Raw genomic sequence first — 25,685 nt, 5'->3', positions numbered from 1 at the left:
TGTAAAGTGGTGTCCCTCTACTTTTGTCCTTCAGGAGACAATTGGCAATGTCTAAAGATATTTTTGATTGTTACAACTGGTATGTCTACTGGATTCAGTGGTTAAAGATCATGGATGCTGCTAACCATCTGAAAATGCATAGAAGAGCACCCAACAGGGAATTAATTATCTGGTTCAAAATGTCAGTAATGTAATATCGAGAAAGCTTATTTTAAAGTAGAAGTTTATTGTTATTTTGATTTGCATTTTACTAGCTACTAATGATTTTCAGCATTTATTTGTATTTGTTTTGGCTTTTTGGTTTCTACTTCTATACATTTCCTATGTATAGACTCTAAAAAAATGAAGTAGCTGTACTTTTCTTGATTTGCAGAAGTTCTTTGTATATTTTACTTATTAATTTCTTATAAATTTTAGAGACTGCATATATCTTCTATCTTTCTGTCAGCCCCTGTGGAGGATTAAAGATAGCCACAGACTCTTTGGCCCTTCTCCATCAAGAACTCTATGTCCTCTGCTTTTGAATGTAAAGCCTGTAATCGCAGGCTCTACAACTACTTTGACCAAAAGAATATGTAAAAAGTAATGCTATGCAAATTTCCAGGCCCAGGCCTTAGGAAACTGGCAGCTCCCACTTTCTCTTTGGAGCCCTAAGCTACCACATAAGAAGTCCAGCTACCTGATGGGAAGAACCTACAGAGAGTCCATGACACTACAAAGAGAGGGAGAGGGGTCCAGCTGAACCCAACCTCTCAGTCATCCTCTTCAAGGCATCAGGAATGAGAGTTAAATCATCTTAAAGCCTACTGATCAGCCTATCCACCAGCTGAATACCACCAAGTAACCTTAATCAATGCCACAAGGAGCTGAATAATTGCCCAGCTGAGCCCTGAGGTACAAATGGTAAAGTCTAATAAAATGATTGTTGTTTTAAGCTACTAAATTTTGGGGTAGTTTAATATGCAGGAACTGATAACCAGAACAGTATTTCTATAAACTAAGATTGTGTCCTACAAACTAGCTGAACACTATTAATTAGTTCTAATAGTTTGTCTAGTGATTCTGTGGGGTTTTTTTTTAGCAGATGATTACATATTTTATAAATAATAATAGTTTCATCTCTTTTCTTTCAATTCTTACATCTTATTTTTCTTCTTCTATGGCATCAGCCAGAACTTTTCATGCCAAGTTAATTACTAAGAGCGATAGTGAGCAACTTTGTCTTGCTCAGGATAGTAAAAGTGATATATTGAAATTTTCTTTGGTAAATATATTAATTGCTTTAGATTTTTGTTATATAATGTTTACCAACTTAAGGAAACTCCCTAGTACTCCTGGATTGTTAACAGGACAGGTATTCTCTTCCCTTGTAAATAAGGGGACTTAACCATACTTAATTTGAGATAACCATAGAATTTTTAAAAACTATTTTATTAATGTAATGAACTACATTGAGAGATTTTTTTCCCCAATATTGACATCCTTGCCATTCCTGAAACAGTTTGCTTTGGGTGGTAACAACTAAAACTATGGGTTAACAACTAGTTATTCCTACCCAACCAGCCATCACTCCATTATCTTTTGATCTTTATTGATGCTGAGAAGTCTGCTGTCAGTCCAGTTGTCATTCATTTGTAATTAATACAAGTTTTTGATCCTATGTATTTTCAGGTTTTCTCATCATCCTTATTGTTTTGAATTTTCAGTCACATTTTTAGCTCCTTATTTAGTTTTATTTGTCCTGCCTAGTATCTGAGGACTCACATCTACTTTTAATTCTGGAAAAATCTCTTCAAATAATGCTTTTTCTATTTTTTTTATTAATTCTTCTGAGATATCCATTTGGATACATATTGGAGTCTCTCATTCTTTATTCCATGTATCTTAACAGTTCTGATTTTTTATATCTTTTTTCCCAACTTGCTGTATTCTGAGTGAATTCTTCAGCTATCTTTAAATTTGTAAACATGCAGCTTTGTCCCTTATAGCATTTAAACATCAACTCATTTATAATATATTTAAATGATTCCTTTTCATATCCACATGTTTTTTAAATTTATACTTCTTTTTATTTAATATTTATTGCTCTTTTCACATGAAGTTATTCTTCATTTTTGTTTTTGTTGATTTTATTGTTGCCTGTTTTGGTTTTCAAAATAGTTCAAATAATTTCTTGATTTCTGATTTTGACAAGTGTACTCTTATTTAATATATAATATTAAAAATAAGAATTAATGGCTAAAATACATAAAAGAAAACTATAGAACTCACCAAGATATGGAATACATTAGGAGGAAAAAAATTGAGACTGAAGATATGAATGCAGCTGTAGGTATGTTGAAGTTGTGGGCCTGTGGAAATTCAAACAAAGGTATTTGATAAAGTAGTTGGACATGTAGTAGCAGTTCTTTAGAGACACATCTAGCATGAGAGTATAAATTTAGAATATGGGAGCATATAGGTGAGAGTTGAAGGTGTGGGAGTTGATAATCTAGGTTTATGAAAAAGAGAAGCTAGAAAGGCCAGCAACAGAATTATTGGAAAGGCAAACCTGAATGATTTGCAAAGTAAGATGAGGGAACTTATTGTTCATGTTTTATGTGATCCCTCTGTTCCTAATACATAGTGTGATAGAGTTTGTTAAACAGAAAATATAACTTCCGGCCAAGATGGAGGCATAGATGAAAATACTGTGCCTCCTTGCACAACCAAAATTAAGGAGAACAAAGATTTAGAAATAAAAACACAACCAGAACAGACAGAAAAATTGAACTATATGGAAGTCCAACAACCATTCATCCAGCCTGGTAAAAGGGGGTGAGTTGGTGGCTGGTGAAGAGGGGTTGTGGCAGGAAAAGGCAGTGGCTGGCAGACATGGGTACAAAAAGGAAATGAGCAGACACAGTGAGGCGTGCAAGGCGGTTGGCTGATTGCAATCACACATTCACATGCAGATAAACCAGGCAAAAACAGGCAGGGAGACTAACCACACAACCCAGGGCCCCAGCAATTGGAAATAAAGCCTAAAAGCACCAATTGAAAAGGTGCCAGGAGAGACTTCTAGTTTCACAGGAGAATCAACCTAGTTTCACAGAACTGGTTGATTTTGGTTGCAAATTAGATGAAAAAATGAAGGCTAAGCCCTGGCTGGTGTAGCTCAGTGGATTGAGCACGGGCCTGCAAACCACATGATCAAAGTTCAATTCCCAGTCAGGGAACATGCCTGGGTTACAGGCCAGTTCCCACCAGGGGACTCATGAGAGGCAACGATACATTGATATTTCTCTCCTTCTCTCCTTCCCTTCCACTCTAAAGATAAATAAATAAAAATCTGTTTAAAAAATTTTTAAAGAAATGAAGGCTAAACTAAGTGAAATAAAAGGAAATGTACAGGGACCAATAATGATGGAAAGAAAACTGGGACTCAAATCAATGGAGTGGACCAGAAAGAAGAAAGAAACATTCCACCAGAACAGAATGAAGAAACAAGAATTCAAAAAAAATAAGGAGAGGCTTAGAAACTTCCAGGACATCTTTAAATGTTTCAGCATCCAAATTATAGGGGTACCAGAAGGGGAAGAGGAAGAGCGACAAGTGGAAAACTTATTTGAACAAATAATAGAGAAGAACTTTCCCAGTCTGGCAAAGGCAATAGACTTTCAGGAAGTCCAAGGAGCTCAGAGTCCCAAAGAAGTTGGACCCAAGGAGAAACACTCCAAGGCACATCATAATTATATTAGTCAAGATTAAAATGGAGAGAATCTTAGAAGCAGCAAGAGAAAAGAAGACAGTTACCTGCAAAGAAGTTCCCATCAGACTGTCAGTGGATTTCTCAAAAGAGGCCTTACAGGCAAGAAGGGACTGGAAAGAAATATTCCAAGTCATGAAAGGCAAGGACCTACATCCAAGATTGCTCTATCCAGCAAAGCTTTCATTTAGAATGGAAGGACAGATAAAGTGCTTCTCAGATAAGGTCAAGTTCAAAGAGTTCATCATCACCAAGCTTTCATTATATGAAACGTTAAAGGGACTTATCTAAGAAAAAGAAGATAAAGAGATGAACAGTGAAAGGACAGCAAACTCATGGTTATTAACAACCACACCTAAAACAAAAGCAAACTAAGTGGACAGCTAGAAGAGGAACGGAGCCACAGAAATGGAGATCACATGGAAGGTTAGCAACAGGGGAGTGGGAGGATGAAAGAGGGGGAGAAGGTACAGAAAATAAGTAGCATAGATGGTAGGTAGCAAATAGACAGGGGGAGGGCAAGAGTAGTGTGGGAAATGTAGAAGCTAAAGAAATTATGACACATGGACATGAACTAAAGGGAGGGAATGTGAGTGGAAGGGGGTGTGCAGGGTGGAGGGGAATGAAGGGGGCAAATGGGACAACTATAATGGCATAATCAATAAAATATATTATTTTAAAAAGCAGAAAAGATAAGTAACAATATGGACAAAATAAATAACAAAATATTTAAATAAATAAAAATAAAACTCAGGAGAATGGACTTATTAGCCTCTAGGTCTAGAAGCTAACAGTGGCAGCTAAGATTTCCACTTCTACAGGGTAAAGGGACTAAAAGTGCTCATTTTCAAGATGGAAGAAAAAAACCAGCTTATTGCTTAAAGCCAGAGGCTGTGATGAGATTTTCTTATTTGTGAAAGAAATCTGGAAAAATCCTGTCCATCAAACTTCTGGAATGCTTAGTTGAATAGAAACTCTGGGCTTAGTGAGGTGGGAAAACTCAGATGTAATGTCGTGATTACAAATTCATAGAAGCTCTACTGTGGCCCCATGATAGTACCCAATATGATAGAAGGTTGGCAGCCCCACTCATCGTGATAAAACCTGGCTTAGAACTGGGGAGGGCTGTAGAAAATGAAGTGGAGCAAGTGCAAAACTACTGAGGAATAGGGAATAATGAGCCCAGAGGTAGAGGAAAAAAGAAGCAAAAAACATCTATGCCAGATAACCTACACAGGGCTATTTTTCATTAATTGAATCACAAGTTTTGTCTAGGCTCACAAAAGTGAAATGAAGATGTTTTTGTAGAAGAATGTGTCTTTGTTTAAGCTAAATAATAGAATTACTTATTTACTATTCATTATAATTCTAAAAGTTAACTTTTTTTTATGGTGGGCCATCGAATTGGAAATTTTCCAGTCTTAGTTTTAGTAGGTATTTGCCAGATAATTTAGAGACTACACTTGAGAGGCTTGTTTGGTTCTAATTGCCCAAGTCCTATTTACTGCCTTTGTGAATCAGCTGAAGGCAATGTTTACCAGTAGAAAAGTGTCAAAAACTTTGGGGGCACCATCTCTCCTCCCTGTTACATGATTAACTTCAGAGACATACTAAGGCCTTTTATGTATTAATATCCCAGAATTCATTCAGATTTGTTGTTGGAACTGAGGACCAAAATCAAAGAGGGAGGCATCAGAGGAACTGATATTCTTTGAACTCTGCCAAGGGCTTTACCTATGTTTTCTCTTTAATTTACTCCTCACAAAAAGTGTACAAAGCAGTACCCCATGTTATAAATGGAAGCTCTAAAGACCAGAAAGAATAAATGACCTGTAAAACTTACATCACTAGTAAGTGGTAGAGACATTCATTTTGACTCGAATATCCCTAGAACCCCCTAAATCATAGTATGGTGATTAAAGATCTGCTGTATTTGTCCAGTTAAAAAAAAAAACCAGCCCTGACTGGTGTGATTCAGTTCAGCATTGTCCCACTAAGTGAAAGGTGACCGTTTAGATCCTGGTCAGAGCACAAGTCTGGGTTGCTGGTTCAGTCCTGGGGCGGGGCAGGTACTAGAGGCAACGGATCGATGTTTCTCTCTCACATTGATGTTTCTCTCCCTCTTTCTTCCTCCCTTCCCCTTTCTCTAAAAATAATTAAGTAAAAATCTTAAAAAAAATAAACATAGCACAAGGCAGTTCAGTTATCTGTTGCCAAATGATATTTTATTAGCTTAATAACTTGGGCCTGCCCTTAGCATTAATAAACTTCAGCACTAGTCATTAAGATTTTTATTCATGGGTGGGGAAATTTTTTGTTTAAAAAAATTCAGTTAGAGAAAGGGCATCTACTTCTTGGGGGCTGCAGCGACCGCAGGCCTCTCTTCGCGAGTGATGGGAATGGTGCGCTCAGGGCCAGAGGCCTGTTTCCTTGGTCCATTCACACTGAGGACCCCATCAGATGACAGGGATGAAGTAATTGCAAGAGGGTCCACATCTGCTGGGATGCGGTATTTTCTGTGGAACTCCCGGGAAATGAAACCGTGTTCATCCTATTCCAAGAGAAGGAAGAAAGAGGCAGAGAGATAAGAACAGGAAAATCACAACACTTGTTTAGAACTTAGACATCTTCCTTCCCCTTAGGTGTGACCAAATGCCATGGCAACATGAGAGAAAGCTTTTCTGTTTCGGGCTAAAATGAAGTTGTCCAGGTGGTCACTTCTACCAATGAGAATCTGAGAAGTTAGAAACAGGCAGAACTTCACAGCTCTCCCAACCCTGGGGCATGGATATGTTTAGAGGTATTTCCCAAAGGTTTAGATCAATGTGTGTTGGGCCTACAGATACGGACTATCATCCAATACTGAAGATCTAAGGCCCTGAGAGAGCTCAGAAATTATCCTGACTCTTTAGGAACATCCCAGAATATTCCAGATCAATAGCTGGAATATTCCGCTAATTCTGCTATTCTGGAATATTCTGCTAATTCTGCTATTCTGGAATTTTTAAATAGCTGCTAGCTATTTAAAAAAAAAAAAGACAAATCCATCCAGGGAGACTGTGACCCAAACCTAAATTATATATGCAAAATGGAAACAGTCTGAGCACCTCAAACTATACTGTTTGATGGATAAGGTTCTCAGTTATCAGAAACTGTTAAGAAGCAAGTTCATTAAAAAACCTTCCCAGTAAGAAATGAGAAGCTATTCCATTCTTCAAAATTCTGCTAAAGAGTAATTGACCCTAACCCTTGTACCTGCCGAATCTCAAGCATTTATCCAGATAGGTTCTCAGCAGATTTTCACTTGGGCTCTAGGGTATTAGAAGCTGAGTATAAACTTAGGCAAATGAAGAAGTTCAACGTTATGGTGGACTAAAGAGAAGGGGATTCTTGAATATCAAAAAGTCCCAAACTCTAGGGCATTCAGACTGCATGTAGTTAATGTAATTATATAAAGCAACCAGGTATCCAACAGGCACTATGCCTAAATCATTGCTCCTCAACCTTGATTGTACATTACAATTATCTAGGGAACTTTTAAAAATGCCAATACCTGTGTTCCATCCCTAAAAATTCTGTTTTAATTGGCCTCAGCATTGCAATTTTTTAAAATTCTCCTCCTGGTTCTAAAGTGACAAAGGTTGAGAACCACTGGCTTAAATAGTAAGTGAACATCCCAACTATATCATCTAAGGCAACCAATTTAAAACAAACAAAAAGCAACCACGATCACTTCTCTGGCCAAAACAATCGCCAGGTCTATCCCCATGTTCAAACCCCAGTGGCTCAGGACTGAAATGTGGCCAGCCTCAAAGGCTGATGGCAGTGTCTGGCACATAGTATGCACTGAATGAATGAAAAGAAGAGAAAACAGGTTACATGCCTGGCGTTCTTCATGTTTGCCATGCACCTCAATCACATCTCCCAACACCTTGACCTTGAGTTCCTCTGGGGAGAAGTGCTTCACATCCAGGTTGACAGAGAATCTGTCTTTCTCCAGACGCATCTAGAAATGGCAGGGTGGGAGAAAGAAGTAGAAAAAAGATGGTGGGAATGTGGATTACTATTGCGGTATCATCATTCTGCAGACTTGCTTTCTTACAGGTAGTTTACCTTCCTCTTTTTGGTTAAAAAAAATCTCTTTTTGAATAAACATGGCCCTCTGGTTCAGGGGAGCCACCACAGTGGTACCCTAGGTATACCACTTGGTCATCAGGCCCAAACTTTATTTACAGGGACAGGGAAGAAGACGAGTCACCCAGGGGACCAATTAGAAGGATAAGTCTGGGCATGGCTTCTGCTGCTTTTCTGACCCCAATGCCTGGCCTTGTCATTTGTCTGTGAGACAAAGGACCCTTCTTCTTGCTCAATTGTCTGCCAAGTTTCCCACCCACTCAATCTGGAATGTTCTGCTGGCCTGACTGTCCTTCCAAAGCCCTTCCCCACTCAGCTCCTGTTTACTCACACTTGGATATTTTTAAACCAGAGTTTTATCTGTAACAGCTTCTGTCAACCTTTTATGTTCACCCCATTCTACCTCTTAGGACAAGTGGGGGGGTCCCAAGACTGGACCTATATTCTTTCTTCCTTATACCTGGATCCAGACTAGTGCCCAGTCACAGCCCCAAGAAACCCAGAAAATCACAGAAGAGGAAATGAGAAGGAAGAAAATTGTGATTGCTGTCTCCAGCTCCACATGGTGCGGATAAAAGCTCAGGATGAAGTAGGGCTGTCTCCTGGCTCTGAAACTTGAAATGATAAAATTTTTCAGGAGTACGAGGTATTAGAAGTGATAGGCAAAGGAATCTGAAGGCAGCTCTTTCCTTGTAGATCCTTATGAACCAAACCAGAGAGAGGTGTCCTACTTAATATTTAGGGGATAAAAGATCTCCATATCACATGGAAAAAAACATAGTAAGTAGGATACAGAGGAGCATTGAAAACAAATGTGACTGGGGGAGAGAGGAACTAGCAACTTTATCTTTCTTCATTGCAGGATGCACAAGTGCCTAAAAAACTTAAGAAACTTCGACGTAGCCAGATTTAGAGAGGAAAAGCAGGGCAGCTGGACCTGTTTCCAGAAACCTCAGGAAACTCTCCTGCTCTGTATAGGGGAGACTTACCTCTGAGAGCCCAGTGTCAATCCAGCTGGGTGCCCGCAGGAACGATGGCAGCCGAAGGTAGAAAGGGCTCAGGGATGTAGAACTTGGGAAGAGATCAGACTCCAGCAGGTGCTCTCCAAAGAACTGGTCAAAGAGGCGGCTGGGGGAGTGGAAAGGAAAGAAGGGGCGGCGGATCCAGGGGTGGTGGATGGCGATGTCCATGGCGGCTGGTGAGTGTCTGGGTAGGCTGTCAGCTGGCTGGTCAGCTCCTTTCAGCAGCAGCTACAGCCAGTCCTTATATACGCACTCTTGTGAAGCTTCTGGAATGATGATGTCAGGGGTTTTATTATCCCAGCTCACCACTCTTCATGGAGACTTGTGATTAGGGATTTGGCAGTGTGACACATACCCAGTACTCACTGAGCTAAGAAAAGAGAAATACAAACACGTCTGAGCTGGTCAGTGACTTGTGCCGGACTTGTGTTCACTAGCTTTCTGGCCACACCCAATGGTACCCTGCCCCCCACCGGTTGGGACACAGTCAGGAATCCCAAGCAGGCGGATGGTGTGTCCCTCCTCCTCTCCAGCCCAGCCAGCCAGGGGTATGGGGCCAGCAACTATCTTGGGCTCGGGCAGGAACTGGAATCTTCCTTGGCGGGGCCCCAGAAACATTAACTCTTTGTGGGTTCCAGGAGGAAAGCAGTGATCACCAGCATGTCACTGGCAGGCATCTGTGTGGTGCTAGAGGTTGACCTGGGTTCTGGTGAGGACACTGACATTCATCTGGGCAGCAAGACCCCTCACCACGAACCAAAGAAAGGGTAGAAAAGTTTCCTGCATCTTTCACCATACGTGGATCACAAAACAGGGTGCTTGCGACTACGGAGGAGAAAAAATGGTGTGGGAAATGTGCAAACCGGGAGGGTCTCAGCTAGGGGCTCTCCGGGACCTCTGACCAGCCTCCGCGCCCAGCTCACGCCCCAGCAAGGACCCCCCAGCTGTCCTCGCTGGTCCCCTGCAACAGCTGAAGGGTGTGCTGGGGAGGGGACGGGGGTCCAGGCAGCGCTGGCCAAACACTGGTGCCTGGCCCTCAGGGCCCCCACTGTTCTCCCCTCCCCCAGCCTCTGCACTATTTTGGGTGGTGTAGACCCCGCCCCCACCTCCGTCTGAGCCCTGGCTCTTCAGGCAGCTGGAGGGGTCGCACTGCTCCGCGGACTAGGGCTGCCCACTCGTCTGCAGTCATGTCTGGCCGCTCGGTGCCACATGCCCACCCGGCCACCGCCGAGTACGAATTTGCCAACCCGAGCCGCCTGGGCGAGCAGCGCTTCGGAGAAGGTACGGCACAGACGCCACTCATTTGCCTCCCACCCCCACTGCCTGAAATTCTGGGCTGGCCTCCCAACAGTGCTGGCGTCCACCCCATTCCGGGCTTAACTGAACCCCTGGGCCGAGCCATCTCCTACCCCAGTTCCCCCCTCACCCCCTCCAAGCAGGGCTCTTTCTCCTTCCTCCTGACCTCGCGCAGACGTGATGCGCGCTGTGCTCTGGCACCTGCCGCCGGCCTTCTCCTTCCCCGTTCCCCTGGTGTCTCCCCAGCTCTGCTCTGGTTTGGCCTCCTCCGTTCCCATCTCATGTCCTTTCTCAGTCCCCTGTCCCCAGCTGCCTCCTTCTAGTCATTGCGTTCCCCTCCCAGCCATCCCTACTTCTCCTGACCCCCATCCTGCTCAACCTAGTCCCCATGTCTTACTTTACCCGCCTTGTGCCTCATCCTGCCTCCTGCCTTCTCTCTCTCTGCCCCTCAGGCCTCCTGCCAGAAGAGATCCTGACCCCCACCCTCTACCATGGCTACTATGTTCGGCCCCGGGCCACCAGAGCCGGGGAGGGCAGCAGGGCAGGGGCCTCTGAGCTCAGGCTCAGTGAGGGCAAGTTCCAGGCATTTCTGGATGTAAGCCACTTTACCCCAGATGAGGTGACCGTGAGGACTGTGGACAACCTGTTGGAGGTGTCTGCCCGGCACCCCCAGCGCCTGGACCGCCATGGCTTCATATCCCGAGAGTTCTGCCGCACCTATGTCCTGCCTGCTGATGTTGACCCCTGGCGGGTCCGCGCTGCTCTCTCCCATGATGGCATCCTTAACCTGGAGGCTCCTCGGGGTGGTCGACATTTGGACACAGAAGTCAATGAGGTCTACATCTCCCTACTTCCTGCGCCTCCTGATCCAGAGGAAGAGGAGGAGGCAGCAGCGGGAGTTGAGCCCTGAATCCCACAGACCCGGTATCCAGCACTTTCTACCTCCCGTGGTGATGCGGCAGCTGCCATCACCCCAGAGGTAGCAGCACCCTTTGGGGAAAGGGAAAAGTGCATGGGCCACAATGTATGGTTTGGTCCCTTGGGACATGTCCTAGTCTCTGGTTTAGTTCTGGGTGGAGGTGAATAAACCCAAATCTCAGGGCCGTGTTTGTGCTGCTTCCTATTCTGTGGCCTGGAGGATGGGGTGGGAAGGGAGGGGGGAGGTCATAGATAGGGAAAAAGTCCTCAGTTAGATGTACCCAGTGTTATAGAAGCCTGAGCTCACACAGGGATGCTGAGATCACATCCGGAAGCTGACACTGGCTCCAGATCAAATTCCTAGCCATAATTTTCTCACAGTGCAACAAAAGAGAGAGTGATCCTGGGAGGGAAAAGGGATATACCATCCAAACAACCCGGAGGGCACTGTCTGGGCTGGTGATTAGAGACACAAAAAACAAGGGTCTCCAGACTGTCTGGCTTGTTTGGGGTAGGGGTTAGAAACAGATTTTGGCTGGAGAGAGTTGCCTAAAGCCCTCTTTTCCCATACTGAGGTCGGTCCATGGAAAACAGACCTGATTCTGAGGGAACAAGTATGTATACACAGAAGCACAGACACAGAAATGTCTGCCATTGTCTCCCTACCCTATACACAGGGGAGGCCCATGAGAGAAAGCTTTTGTTTCATATCTTGGAACATCCCATAGAGAGGAATCACTGCATCACTCCACATAATCTGACACTAAATGCAAGGGATCTAGGGCTACCGGTATGATTGTGATGGCCAGGGAAGTGTACTTCGGAAGTAGTGTTATTACCAGTATGGTGTGTGCAGGAAAGTCTGGGAGTCTGACCCCTCTCTACTCTCTGTAATAAGAAAGCGTGCATGTGTATGATTTGGGGAGTGTCCAGAGATCTCTCTGTCCTCAAATATATATTTTAAGAGACTGTGGTGAACGTCTGAAATTCTTCCATTAACGTGGTTGATTCTTAAATTTGTTTGGGTTACTGACCCACATGAAAATTGGACAAAAGTTATAGATACTCTTACCAGAAAAATACATATGCTCCCAAATTTGGCATGTAACTTGAATAGAGCTATTGAGGTCCATTCATATGCCCCTCTTAGGGGTCTGTGCAACCCCAGGATAAGAACCCTCACTTAAAGAATCCAACAATTGGTTAAAGGATTGCTATTGACTTAAAATGAAAGCATGCTCTCTGGCTGGGTGGCTCAGTTAGTTAGAACATCATGAACATGGAAAGCTTGTGTATTTGATTCCCCGTCAGCGCACATGCCTGCATTGTGGGTTTGATCCCCAGCTGGGGCACATATGGGAGGCAACCAATAAATATTTCTCTCACGTCGATGTTTCTCTCTCTCTCTTTGCCTCAAATCAATAAACATATCCTCAAATGAGGACCGAAAAAAATAAGTAGATTTTAAAATTAAAGCATGCTTCAAAGAAATAACTGTTCATATATTCATTTGTTCATTCATTCAACAAATATTTATCAAGCCCCAAGTGATATACTATAGGGGATACATATTGTAAATATTAATTATGGAAGCTATGGTCTTTTATTTTATACTCTTAGAAATCTTAGTACCTAATTGAAAAGAAACATAATTTTAAAATATCCCACTCTGACTTCAACTGAAACAGCTTCACATTGATCTGTTTTGTAACTGGGGTTCTTATATGAGCTTTATTTAAAAGAAAGCGATCCTTAACTAGAAAAATCCAAGACCTTTGATTTGGTCTAAATCCCCATACCATCCATGTTTTTTAAAAATTATTAGTCAACTTCTAAAACATTTTGAGTGACTGAGAACTAAGAATTTCACAAAGTAGGACTTCTGGCCAAGATGGAGGCGTAGGTGGAAACACCGTGCCTCCTCCCACAACCAAGTTTAAAGACAACAAAGTTTTAGTAACAAAAACGCAACCAAAACACAGAACACTGAACTATATGGAAGTCCGACAACCAACCGTTCAGTCAGACCAGTAAGAGGGGCGGAGCCAGCGGCTGGAGGAGTGGGGTTGTGCAGGAAAACTCCACTGGACCAACCCAGGTGCTGGCGGTGGTTGGAGGATCCCAGGTGTGGGGTTGCAATGGGCAGACCGAGTGAGGGCACAAGGTGGCAGGCTGACCACAGTCACACATTCGCGCGCAGATAAACCAGGCGAAGAAGCGAGCAGTGAGACGGCCCGCACATTTCCCAGTGGTGGGAAGCAGAACAGGAGACCGCCATTGCCCCACTTTGACCCTGCCCCCACATACAGTGTCACAACCCCGCCCCGGTGAACACCTAGGGCTCTGCCCCTCATATGTGTCAGGTGGGCACAGACCAAAACATTATGGCTCAAGAATAACTCAAAGCCCCAGAGCCAATAACTCTAAGCGATGAAGAAATAGCCAACCTATCAGATGTACCGTTCAAAACACTGGTGATCAGGATGCTCACAGAACTGGTTGATTTTAGCCACAAATTAGAGGAACAAATGAAGGCTAGACTAATTGAAATGAAGGGAAATGCACAGGAAACCAATAGTGATGGAAAGTAAAGTAAACTGGGACTCAAATCAAGGGAGCGGACCAGAAGCAAGGAAAAAATGACCAAACAGAAAAATATGAAGAAACAAGAATTCAAAAAAACGAGGAGAGGCTTAGGCACCTCCAGGACATCTTTAAACGTTCCAACATCCGAATTATAGGGGTACCAGAAGGGGGAAAGGAACAGCCACGAGTGGAACACTTATTTGAACAAATAATAAAGGAGAACTTCCCCAATCTGGTAAAGGCAATAGACTTCCAGGAAATTCAGGAAGCTCAGAGAGTACCAAAGAAGTTGGATCCAAGGAGGAACACTCCAAGGCACATCATAATTATATTAGTCAAGATTAAAATGAAGGAGAGAATCCTAGAAGCAGCAAGAGATAAGGGGACAGTCACCTACAAAGGAGTTCCCATTAGACTGTCAGCTGATTTCTCAAAAGAGACCTTACAGGCAAGAAGGGGCTGGAAAGAAATATTCCAAGTCATGAAATCCAAAGACCTACAACCAAGATTACTCTACCCAGCAAAGCTTTAATTTAGAATGGAAGGACAGATAAAGTGCTTCTCAGATAAGGTCAAGTTCAAGGAGTTCATCATCACCAAGCCCTTATTATATGAAATATTAAAGGGACTTATCTAAGAAAAAGAAGATAAAAAAGAACAGTGAAAGGACAACAAACTCACAGTTAGTAACAACCACACCTAAAACAAAAGCAAACTAAGAGGACAGCTAGATCAGGAGCAGAACCATAGAAATGAAGATCACATGGAGGGTTAGCAACAGGGGAGTGGGAGGAGGAGAAGCAGGGAGAAAGTACAGAAAATAAGTAGCATAGATGGTAGGTAGAAAATAGATAGGGGGAGAGCAAGAATAGTATGGGAAATATAGAATCTAAAGAACTTGTGACACATGGATAATGAACTAAAGGGAGGAATTGTGGAGGAAGTGGGTGTGCAGGGTGGAGGGGAATGAAGGGGGGAAGCAGGACAACTGTAATGGCATAATAAATAAAAGATATTAAAAAAAGAATTTCACAAAGTAGCTGACTTTTTTTTTGTATGTATCTGTTAAGAATTCTTCCTTCTTTTTTTTTTTTTTAAAAGGTTTTATTATTAGAGAGGAAGGGAAGGAGAAAGAGAGGGAAAGAAACATCGATGTGTGGTTGTCTCGCACATGCCCCCTACTGGCCAACAACCCAGGCATATGCCCTAGACTGGGAATTGAGCTGGGGACCCTTTGGTTCACAGGCTGGCACACAATCCACGAAGCCACATCAGCCAGGCCCTTCCTTTATTTTTTTAAAAGTATATTTTATTGATTATGCTACTTACAGTTGTTCCAATTTCCCACCTTTGTTCCCCTCTGCCTGGTACCATCCAGCAATCCCCCTGTAGTTTATGTCCATGGGTCATGCACGTAAGTTCTTTGGCTTCTCTATTCCTTATATTGTTCTTAACATCCCCCTGTCTATTTTGTACCTACCAATTATGCTTCTTAATCTATGTATCCTTTCCCTCATTCTCCCCTTCCCCTTCCTAGCTGATATTCCTCCAAATGATCTCCATATCTATGATTCTGTTTCTGTTTGATTATTTGCCTAGTTTCTTTTTTGTTTTCTTTTATTTTTTTTAATTTAATTAATTTATTTTTAGAGAGAGGAAAGGGAGGAGAAAGAGAGGGAGAGAAACATCAATGTGTGGTTGCCTCTCACATGGCCCCCACTGGGGATTTGGCCCTCAACCCAGGTATGTGCCTTGACTGGGAAACGAACCAACGACCACTTGGTTCGCAGCCCGCGCTCAATCCACTGAGCTACACCAGCCAGGGCTGTTTTGTTTTGTTTTGTTTTCTTTTTTAGATTCAATTGTTGATAGTTGTAAATTTGTTGTTATATTAATGTTCATAGTTTTGATCTTCTTTTTCTCAAATAAGTCCCTTTAATATTTCATACAATAATGGCTTGGTGATGATGAACTCCTTTACCTTTACCTGGTTTGGGAAGCACTTTATCTACCTTTCCATTTCAAATGATAGATTTGCTGGATAGAGTAATCTTGGTTGTAGGTCCTTGCTCTTCATCACTTTGAATTCCTTGCCAGTCCCTTCTTGCCTGTAAGGTTTCTTTTGAGAAATCAGCTGATAGCCTTATGGGAACTCCTTTGTAGGTAACTGTCTCCTTTTCTCTTGCTGCTTTTAAGATTCTCTCTTTATCTTTAACCTTTGGCATTTTAATTATGATGTGTCTTGGTGTGGTTCTCTTTGGATCCAACTTCTTTGGGACTCTGAGCTTTCTGGACTTCCTGGAAGTCTATTTTCTTCACCAAATTGGGGAATTTTTCCTTCATTATTTATTCAAATAAGTTTTCAGTTTCTTGCTCTTCCTTTTCTTCTTCTGGCACCTCTATGATTTGGATGTTGGCACTTTTGGAGATGGCCCAGAGTCTTCTTATTTTGTTTTTTTTTTTTTAATTCTTGTTTCTTCATTTTTTTCTGGTTGACTGTTTATTTCTTCATTATGTTCTAAATCATTTATTTGAACCCCAGTGTCCTTCCCTTCACTGTTGGTTCCCTGTGAATTTTTCTTTATTTCACTTAGTGTAGCATTCATTTCTTTCCTTATGCTTTTGCCATACTCAGTGAGTTCTCTTGAGTATCTTTAACCAGTGTTGTGAGTTTTGCATCAGGTACGTTGGCTACCTCTGTTTCATTTAGTTATTTTTCTGGGGTTTTGCTCTTTCATTTGAGCCATACTTTTTTGTCTCCTCAATTAACAGCATCCCTGTGTTTGTTTCCGTGTATTCGGTAGAGCTGCTTTGACTCCCTGTCTTGGTGTACCTGTTCTGTTGTATGGGGTGGAGTCTTAGGTAATTGCCTGGGCAGGGCAACCTGCTTCACCATTTGTTACAGTATATGGGGGGTGGGAGTCAGAGAGGGGACAATGCTGCTGACTGGCTGCTGCAGGCTTACTTGGTACTTGCCCCATTTCCAGTCATTTTCCTCACTTCCTGTATGTGACTGGTGCCCTTCTTGCTGTTCCCCTGGTGGTGGTTCCCAGAGTGGGTGGGTTTGCATAGGTTCTAGGAGTGTGTGGGGCCCTTTAAAGGAACTCTCCAGAGAGACCAGCAGTTTCTTCCGTTGCCCCACCCCTCACTAGTTCTTACAGTCAGAAGTTATGAGGCTTTATTTTCCTGGCACTAGAACCCTGGACTCCATGAGCTGGTCTGGAGCTGGGATTGCTCACTCCCCAGGTATCTCTCCTGATTTTTATCCACCACACCTGAATGTGAGACAACCTGTTCACTGGCCACTGCTGCCCCCTCGCTGCCAATACTGCTTTCTCTCTGCCCCAGCTCCCTGCCTCCACCCCTCCTACCTGTCTGGATGGCTTCTTTAAAATCCTTGGTTGTCGGACTTCCATACAGTTTGATTTTCTGACAGTTCTGGGTGTTTTTTTTATTTTGAGATTAGCTGTAATCCTTCTTATGGTTGTGCAGGGAGGTGAAGTGTGTCTACCTATCACTCCATCTTGACCAGAAGTCAAGAATTCTTCCTTTAATTGAACCAAAAATCTTCATTTCAGTAATATCTGCCCATTGTGTCTGGTGATGTCCAGAAAATAAATGCAATTCTTCTTTCACTTGAGAGTCCTTCAGATACTTAAAGATAACCGTCCTTTTCTCCCAAGGCTTCCCTCTACCAATTACACATACTTAGTTCTTCTAACATACCTTTATAGGACTTTCCATATCACTTATTACCCTGAAAACTTTCTCTTGGACACACTGCCTTTTGACAATATAACTTGAAAATCAACATGTAGACCTAAAATTATTATTCCAGTCATAGACTGATTGGTACTGACTTAAGTGGAATGCTCAATATCCTTATTTATTACTCTAGACTTTTTTTAATGCTTCCAGTACACAGTGTTGATTCCTTTGGAGTTTCTGGCAATATAAAATCTCTTACGTAGATACCTTTAAATGGAGAGGAAAGTGCCCAGGGAAAGGACCAAATATGGAAGGCTTTGAATGGCAGGCTAAGATGTGTGGGTAACAGGATGCAAAGAACACAGTTAATGGTAGAGTACAGAGTAGATTGCCTGGGAGAAGCATGGCCATGAAATAAGAGGCTAGTGCATTGATCCAGCAGAAGGTTATAAAGTAAAATGCTTTACCATCTGACAATTAGCTGAAAACAAAAAGAAATAATAACAATACCTAGGGCTTACCAAGAGCTCCCCATGTGCCAGGCCCTGGACTAGAATTTTATATACATTATCTCATTTAATCTTTACCATACTCCTGTAAGGCTTCATTCTTATTGTCCCCACTTTTCATAAGGAAAGAAGATGGGAGGAGTGAAGAGTCCAGGGTACTCTCTGTGGAGTGCAGGGCTGAGTGGGGGGTCCTGAATACTCATAAGGGAGCACACTAGTACCTGGGCATCTGAATGAGGGTAGGAGCACTGGAGACAAGGTTTACAGGTTTCACAAATTCTCCTGAAGCTCATATTTTCTACAGAGGTACTTGCTCAGCTACTTCCTAGTTGCTGGTAAGTGTGGAATGGGTGCAATTTTGGGTCATGTGAAGGAGAAGCTGAATTGAGCTCTAAGTGGGAATTCTACATTTCTGTGCTGGAATGAGGAAGTGAGTGGTTAAGAAGTGCTGAGGCTATTGCGATCATACAGTCATGTGATTTTCTACCAGAGAGGGAGTAGGTAATAGGTTTGTCCTCCATTTTACAGTCCTAAGAAAAAAGTGATTTGCTCATGTTAATTCCACTAGAAAGGGAGAAAAAAATATAAAAGGAATCCATTTCCCTAAAATCAAGTTTTCTAGAGTATCCAGTATTCAAACCCAGATTCTGGACACAGACAATAAGAAACTGATACTGATAACCTTGAAAGTGAAACTCAAAGCTGAGTAGTGCTGGGAAACATAAGGTAAGATTCTGCTCTATTATGGAGGATATATTTACATGACAGTGTGATATCCTGGAGAAACATTTCTTTAGGAATCCCAGAACCCTGTTTTATCTCAGGTTTCTTTTCACTGAAGCTTGAAGCTCAAAGTCCGTGGCTTCATCAAAGCAGCTCCAAATCCCCAAGGTGAGATAATTCTCACCTGGAGCCTGTGTGTATTTCTCTTTCCCTTTAGCTGGGAGCAGTCACCTGGGAATCATTCCAGCAGGTGGCTTCCAAAGTCCAACCTGCTGGGTTGAAATCTGACACTGACAGAGACTCCCTGGGAGCTGCTACCGAAAGCTAAACCAGGAACCAGGAAATGCTCAAGCCTCTTTAGGTAGAAAAACAGCTGGGCTCCCTGGGAGACAGAGCGCCATGGGAAACCGGCTCTGCTGTGGGAGAAGCTGGTGAGTAAGGGGCAAGGGGAGAGGGTAACATCCGTGTGGGTGGACGCGGAGGCTCTGAGAATAAGATAGAGCCTACAGACAGTTCTTTGCCAGCTTCCCACTGCCACCGTGCTCTGCCTGGCACCCCCCTGTGCCACCAGCAGAACAGCACCTCCTTCTGTGCTCACTCCTTTTAAGTGACTTCAGAAAACACAGCCAAGCCAGCTGTCAGGAGAATGCCCAGAGCAGGGCTGGAATGATGAATCGTCATTGTTTCTCTTTGCTCTCCTGTTCCTCCTCTTTCTCTTCTGTCCCTTCCCTTCTTCTCCTGATGAGGGAAGGCTTACTTATTTGATGGCTTACTATTCCAGCCACTTTACAGTCTCATTTAATTTTCCCAACAATCCTATGAGGGAAGTGGCCTTACTCTTCCTCCTGTTTTTACAGCCCAGAAGCCGAAGCTCAGAGCAGTTGTCTGGGGTCATGTGGCTGGTAAGCGAGTAAACCAAGATTCTAACTGAAATCTGTCTGACTTTAGAGCCCATGCTTTTAACCACTGCATAATACTGCCTCCCAAATCAAGCAAAACAACGTTGGAGAAATGTCCATTTAAAAGGGCAGAAGCCAGGCTACCCCAGACTACTCCCGGAATATTTGAATATGACTTTCACACTTACTTGCTCCGTGAACTCAGGCAAATTCTATTACTTTTTTCCATACACACATACGCACACATATGAAATAATATATATGAAAAATATATATAGAAAAATACATACATATATAAAATATATATAGGAACAATAAGATTTGCCTAAGTTATTTATATATATGTAACTTAGAGATATATATTCCTAATATATATATATATAAGAAATGTAGATCACATGACCTATGTTGTTTAGATCACAGATTTGAAGAGCAGAGGACATGAGAAAGCCTCACTGTAAATTAACTGCAAGGTCTTTATTGTTCTTTGCCAGAGTAGTCATCACTATAAACCCCTGGGCCTGGCCTCATACAACTAGTGCCTTCTTAAGGGCATTCCAAGTGCATTCCCAGCCTGGGACAGTGTTGAGGATCTCTTGTTTATGAATAAAGTATCATATTTAGAAACATAGGTGAGGTACATTGAACACAGTGTATGATTTAGAGTCAATACATTGAAGTCCTCTTCCTATTACTCATTTACTAAACAAATATTTTACTCGATACCTATATGTATCAGGCAAAGTGACAGACGTGAACACATAGTAATATAGGAAATTTGGTCTCTGCCTTCTTCAGTAACATAAAGTTTTAGGGTCTTAGTTGATCCATCTGTAAAATGGGAACAATAATATGTGTTTCCCTGACATGCTGTCAGAATTGAGAGGGGAAAAAGCACTTTTTAAACTCTAAGATGTCCTACAGACACAGGATATCTAGGAACATGTAAATGCTTCTAAAGAAGGTAGTGTTAACAGCTTCTTTCACTTCCTTTCCTCCCAAGTCTTCATGTTCTTTGTTTTCAGTTATTTTCCCTCTGATGGTGGCATTCACAGTAGTCACCTTTAACTGGCACTCAATATATGTCAGGCAGCTAGCTGAGTAGTTTATAGATAGTATTTTATTTAATTCTTACAACAATTCCATGAGGTTCAGGCTCTATTATCATCCTCATTTCATTGATTAAAAAAATGAAAACCTTGCTGAGGTTAAAAACTTGCTGAAGGTCACACAGCTAGTCTGATAGCAATAGTTTGACTTCAGATCCTGGCTAGAACCATACCAGATACTCCAACCAAAACACAGGGAAAGACAAAAGTACGTTGACAGTTGAGAGTATGCGAAACAGTTTACTTTTGTATTATTACTTACCAATTGTTGTATTTTCCATACAAACAACTATAAACCAACTTTTGCTTCATCTGCTATGTTTTTTCCTCTTAAAACATTAGTAGGACTGAGTAAATATTATTTCCCTCTATTTCTCATTGTCTCAATAAGCTTCCAGAGACTTAAAGATATTATGATAATTAAAGAGACTTTTATTTTAAAATGATTATTTTTTACTACAAAGTAATACATATTCACTGTAAAATATTTGGAAAGTACCAAAGAGCAGAGAATAAAAGCATAAGTATAAGCCCCTCAGAGATGACAGGAACATTTGAATGTATTTCCATGTAATCTTTTTTAAATGCTTATGTGCATAGTTTTTATTCCAAAACATATCTTATCATTTTATTAACTTAGTAATGAGTCAACTTTCCTATGCTAGTAGGTGTTCTTCTAACATCTTTCTTGATGGATGTGTAATGTTCCACTGATTAGAGATACCATTTTTTTCAGTCAGTTCCCAATGTTGGGCATTTAGGACATTTCCTGTTTTTGCAATTATAAGTAATGCTACGATGAATATCCATATTTGCACCTGTCTGATTATCTCTTAGGATATGGAATTGCTACATCAAAGTGTACTCACATTTGTTTAAGGCTTTTTACACTTAGTGCCAATTACGTTCTAGAAAGATTGTACCAATTTTTACTCCCACTACCAATATGCCACAGTACCCATTTAGTTTCCTTAATTCTAAGCTAAAACCAAAGTTGTATCACCTATAAGTAACTGAATATTCTGTGTAGGTCGTGTCCAAGAACTGTGCAATATCCAACTTGGGCACAGGCTCCGTTTACTAAAATAGGGTCAACCAACTCTATGTTGTTTTAGAATTAATATTTTCTTTACCCACTTAGGTTAAGGTCAATAGGAAGACAATAGTGACAATGGGCAGGGATTTAGAGGCTACAGTAAGGCTCTGAGTAGTCAATGGTAAGAGAAAGTAAGAACTGAAGTGGTCGAAGAGGAAGCAGAAAGACCCAGAAGTGGTTTCAGAGCTTTTCTTCTGGACTACCTGTGGCATTCACATGGTGACTCTGACTGCTCTCAACTCAGCAAGCTGCATTAAATATGCCACAGTGCCCATTTAGTTTCCTTAATTCTAAGATAAGAACAAACCAAACACAAACATCTGTCAGATTTGGGTGGGAAAAGCCTGATTTTGCCACAGTAATAAAGTGGACATGATTTAGAAGTTTCTCTCCCTTGGAGAGACAGGAGTCAGACAAATACGGTTGGCTCTGGTGAGAGCTGGAAACGTACTAGCAAGAAAAAGCATTGAGTAGGCTCCAAACTATTCAGCCTATTTCCTCAGACAAGTGTTTCTCTGGCCATCAAACAGTTGACAATCACAGACACACTGGCTCCACTGGGGACCCCAGAGAGTCAGAATTGAGTATGAGAGATCTGTCCTGCAGGAGGGCAGCGTAGCTGAGTCACTCACCAAATTCAGAGCTCTCTGCACTGTGGGTCTTAAAGGTTAAACATCTCTCACTTTCTCTATTAATTAAAAACAAGGACAGGGAAGCAGGAAGGGAGGTTACCTTTTAGGAAAGGGCTTTGAGGACTTAGACCTAATTAGTGGGCCCTGATTGTGACTCCTAGAATGAGAGTCCCAGACTGGGCAGAGACCCCATAAAAGGCAGTGAGGCAGAAGCGAGGGGGGTCTCTGAATCCAGGAATATCCCATTATTTGGCAGGTTTCCCGTACCCTCTGCTGGAATTAGCCTGTTAGACAATCCCAGAATAGCGCTCAACCCAGCTATATCCCTGGCATGTAATGCCTGCTTGCCTGAGTCTGTATTTCGGGTTTGGTTATGTCAGTTGTACCACTCCACCTTCCAGAACCATCCCTTTGGGAGAGGTGTGGTACCCTTGATAAATGCTTTGGGGATGGTTCAGGGTGAGTCTATGTTAGAGTGAGGTGAGGGAAGATCATCCAGAATGTTAGGGAGACCACAGAGCAAATGGTGAAGGGGAGAAGATAGAGGCCAGGGCTATTACACACAGGTGATCTGTTTTTCCTTTCACAGGAGCTGCCCATCAATTTTCCAGAGGAAAAAGAAAATGGGTAATTGGGGAGAGGAAAGGGACTGGGTGGGGTTGGGGGAAAAGAAAATTAGAGAACATAATAGAAGCAGTATCTTTGGGAAAAGCATAGGGTGGGAAAGAGTAGTGTTGGAAGGGATAAAGGAAGACAGTGAAGCACAAAGAGTCTTTAGGTTACTGGGTTTAAGACTAGCTCTGAAACTTTGCGTCTCATCCTTTCTATTATCTCACAGTGGTTCCTCATTCTTTCATTCATCGAGCAAAAATGTCCTGAGCACTTATATTGTATGTGAGGCACCGAAGAATCTCAAATAGAGAGAGAGGCACAAGAGGAAGGACATACTGTCTTGTCCCTAAAAGAGTGGACAATCAACTTCGAGAGATAGATGTGTAAACAAATAATTGTAATATCATCTACTAGTCCTATAATAGATGCATACACCTGCCGTGGGAGAATGGGAGGAAACAGCAATGTTAAAGAAACAATAGCAAGTTCACAAGTTGGAAGAGGACCAGGGGAGGAGAGACTATTTTAGGCAAGGAAATTATCTCATGTAAAAAAAAGAAAGAAAGAAAAGAGAGAGAAGAGGATAACTCAATTGAAAGCGACCAACTGTTTGGTGGTTGAGCACTTACCACACTGCACTATAATAATCTGTGTACTTATTTGTCTCCCCTAGTAGACTGTAAACTCCCTGAGGTAGAAGAAATAGCCTATTCAATTCTTCTGTTCCCACAATGTGGCACAGAGCCTGGAATCTAATGGGTTCTCAACATGTATTTGTTGAACTTGTTCGGGACTGGTAAAGAATGGAGATGGAAGATATTATGGGCAGGGCCAGACTGCATTCCCTGCTAAGAAGTTTGTGGGAATGATAGAAATGAAAGAGGTGAGAAGAGAAGCAGGGAGATTAGTTAGAAGTCCACCATAATAGAGATTTGAAGAGGGCGGCCTCAGTAGAGACAGGGAAGAGAGAATGGATTGAAGTTGGATTTCCTCCTCTCAGGGAGTCAACCAAGATGGACATTGAAGCAGCAGCAACAGCAGAAGCAGAATGGCACAAAGGTAATGACAGGCCTCTGTCCCTTCCCAAGGGCTGCTCAGACATGGGATGCCAGGACTTGGCCTTTTCACTCTGGAACAGACACATCTCAGTCATCTATAGAACTTGCTTGTTCAGCTTATCCTCCTCTGCCCTCCTAAAGGAGCAAAGTGAAGGGACATCAGTCTAACTGACCCATCATTGAAGGTGAGGGACCAAAACAAGCCAAGAGTCTCTCTCAGTGCTGTCTATTCCTCACAGGGCCATAACATGACACGGCATACGTGTGAACAAGTATTGGAGCAGCCTCTGTCTCAGGAGAGGAGCCAAGGCCTCGGGTCAGAGGACAGCAGCTTACATTATGCAGTCATTCAAGTGAGCAGCCATACCCAGCCACGCTCTGCCAAGGAGGTGAAGCACCTGCAGTTAGAAAATGCGACAGAATATGCCACCCTGTCCTTCCCCCAGGTCACACCCTGCTATGACAGCAAGAATGGGACCCTAGTGTGAGCCTTGGGGAGGAAGGACTGGTTTCCATCATTTTACCACTACTCTTGTGGGAGAATCGACTGCTTTGGGGAACTGGGTGGAAGCCCCAAAATGGCGGCCACATTTTAAGCTTAAAGAATTCAGGAGCCCCTGAAATTGTGTGTCCCCAGTCTTGCTCTCTTCCCTACACCTGTTTCTTGTTTGCCACCATTAGCTTCGAGTTGTATTTGGGCTAGCCAAGGGTGAATGGATTTGCACATAATAAGGGGGGCTAGGTTGAGTGTGCAGGAAAGTAAGTTTTGAGCCGTACCTTTGCTCCTGGCTCTCAGGAAAAGTGCAGAAAAAACAGGTTAGCCCTTCAGAACTTGAGCCGATCTTGCTGAACTTAATTTAATGGTATCCCTTTTACATACCTGAAACTCCAAAGCTGAAGAAAAGGTGCTCTGAAAAAGCATTCTGGGCTTTTGTACACAGTCCCCAGGCTTGGCTTGGGCCATTTCCTCAGTGGCTGGGTCAAAGGTCAGCGACCTAAACACACAAGTAAGGGCAGGGGCTAAGGTATGGAGGAAGCATTTTCCAACCATCCGTTACAAGGACTTCAAGTCACTGACACTGACAGCACTATGAGGCTAGACCGTTGGCTCTTGAAGGTGCTGAGCCTCCAGGAACAATAAATAGCATACAGAATGTGTCTGGTGCGTTTTCTGGGACTGGGATTTGCGGGCTCTACATCAGGGAGGTGCAGCGGATCTTTCCCCACCTAACGGCGGTTTGGGAGTCTAGCAAGTGGAGACAGGCTGGCCTTCACGCCCCACTCTGCTGGCCTAGGCTGGGGAAGAGCGAGGGTGTGCTTGGGACCAACAGGAAGCGAGCTCCTTTTGCTGCAACCGGAGCTCCCAGGCGGGTGGGGTCCCAGCCAGTAGGAGGCGCTTCTGTCCTGGCCCTCAAACGGGTCCTGGAGCAAGTCTGGAGGCGAGTCCAGCCACCGGAAGCGAGTCGGGACAGACAGGGGGCGGGGTCAAGGTCAGTGAGGGTGGTGATCTGAGCCATTAAGAGGCGGGTCCGATGGGTCGGGGGCGGGGTCATCTGCAGCTGGCTGGGGCCGGCTGGAGGCGGGTTCAGCCACCGCATCACCATGGCAGCAGGAACGCGGCGAAGCTGCTGCTGG

General features: G+C 43.0%; 3 protein-coding genes across 5 annotated transcripts; 2 read left to right on the top strand and 1 right to left on the bottom strand.

The window, feature by feature from the left end:
* Nucleotides 1-5,946: 5,946 nt before the first annotated feature.
* Nucleotides 5,947-9,296, bottom strand: CRYAB (crystallin alpha B). The gene is made up of 3 exons (XM_037155012.2): nucleotides 8,872-9,296; nucleotides 7,632-7,754; nucleotides 5,947-6,299 (listed from the first exon to the last, which is right to left on the bottom strand). Exons 1-3 carry the CDS (start codon nucleotides 9,070-9,072, stop codon nucleotides 6,096-6,098), a joined length of 528 nt encoding a protein of 175 aa, XP_037010907.1. The 5' UTR covers nucleotides 9,073-9,296; the 3' UTR covers nucleotides 5,947-6,095.
* A 264-nt stretch (nucleotides 9,297-9,560) lies between these two features.
* On the top strand, nucleotides 9,561-11,303 carry HSPB2 (heat shock protein family B (small) member 2). The gene is made up of 2 exons (XM_037155010.2): nucleotides 9,561-10,185; nucleotides 10,653-11,303. Exons 1-2 carry the CDS (start codon nucleotides 10,092-10,094, stop codon nucleotides 11,108-11,110), a joined length of 552 nt encoding a protein of 183 aa, XP_037010905.1. The 5' UTR covers nucleotides 9,561-10,091; the 3' UTR covers nucleotides 11,111-11,303.
* Nucleotides 11,304-16,908: 5,605 nt separating this feature from the next.
* Nucleotides 16,909-25,204, top strand: CUNH11orf52 (chromosome unknown C11orf52 homolog). Of its 3 annotated transcripts, none has more exons than XM_053670398.1 (6): nucleotides 16,909-16,950; nucleotides 18,862-19,075; nucleotides 19,502-19,546; nucleotides 22,970-23,007; nucleotides 23,993-24,051; nucleotides 24,290-25,204. In XM_053670398.1, exons 2-6 carry the CDS (start codon nucleotides 19,044-19,046, stop codon nucleotides 24,536-24,538), a joined length of 423 nt encoding a protein of 140 aa, XP_053526373.1. In that variant the 5' UTR covers nucleotides 16,909-16,950; nucleotides 18,862-19,043; the 3' UTR covers nucleotides 24,539-25,204. The 3 variants fall into 3 exon arrangements, with proteins under 3 accessions (XP_053526373.1, XP_053526372.1, XP_037010888.2); XM_053670397.1 differs by lacking the exon at nucleotides 16,909-16,950 and adding an exon at nucleotides 18,453-18,647; XM_037154993.2 differs by lacking the exons at nucleotides 16,909-16,950; nucleotides 19,502-19,546 and adding an exon at nucleotides 18,455-18,647.
* The last annotated feature ends 481 nt before the right edge of the window (nucleotides 25,205-25,685 follow it).

The sequence above is a fragment of the Artibeus jamaicensis genome, unplaced genomic scaffold (assembly GCF_021234435.1).
Source record: "Artibeus jamaicensis isolate MK-2021 breed Jamaican fruit bat unplaced genomic scaffold, CSHL_Jam_final contig_585, whole genome shotgun sequence".
NCBI classification, from domain to species: domain Eukaryota; kingdom Metazoa; phylum Chordata; class Mammalia; order Chiroptera; family Phyllostomidae; genus Artibeus; species Artibeus jamaicensis.
Note: the sequence above shows the minus strand (reverse complement) of the source record. Positions and strands in the feature narration are given on the sequence as shown.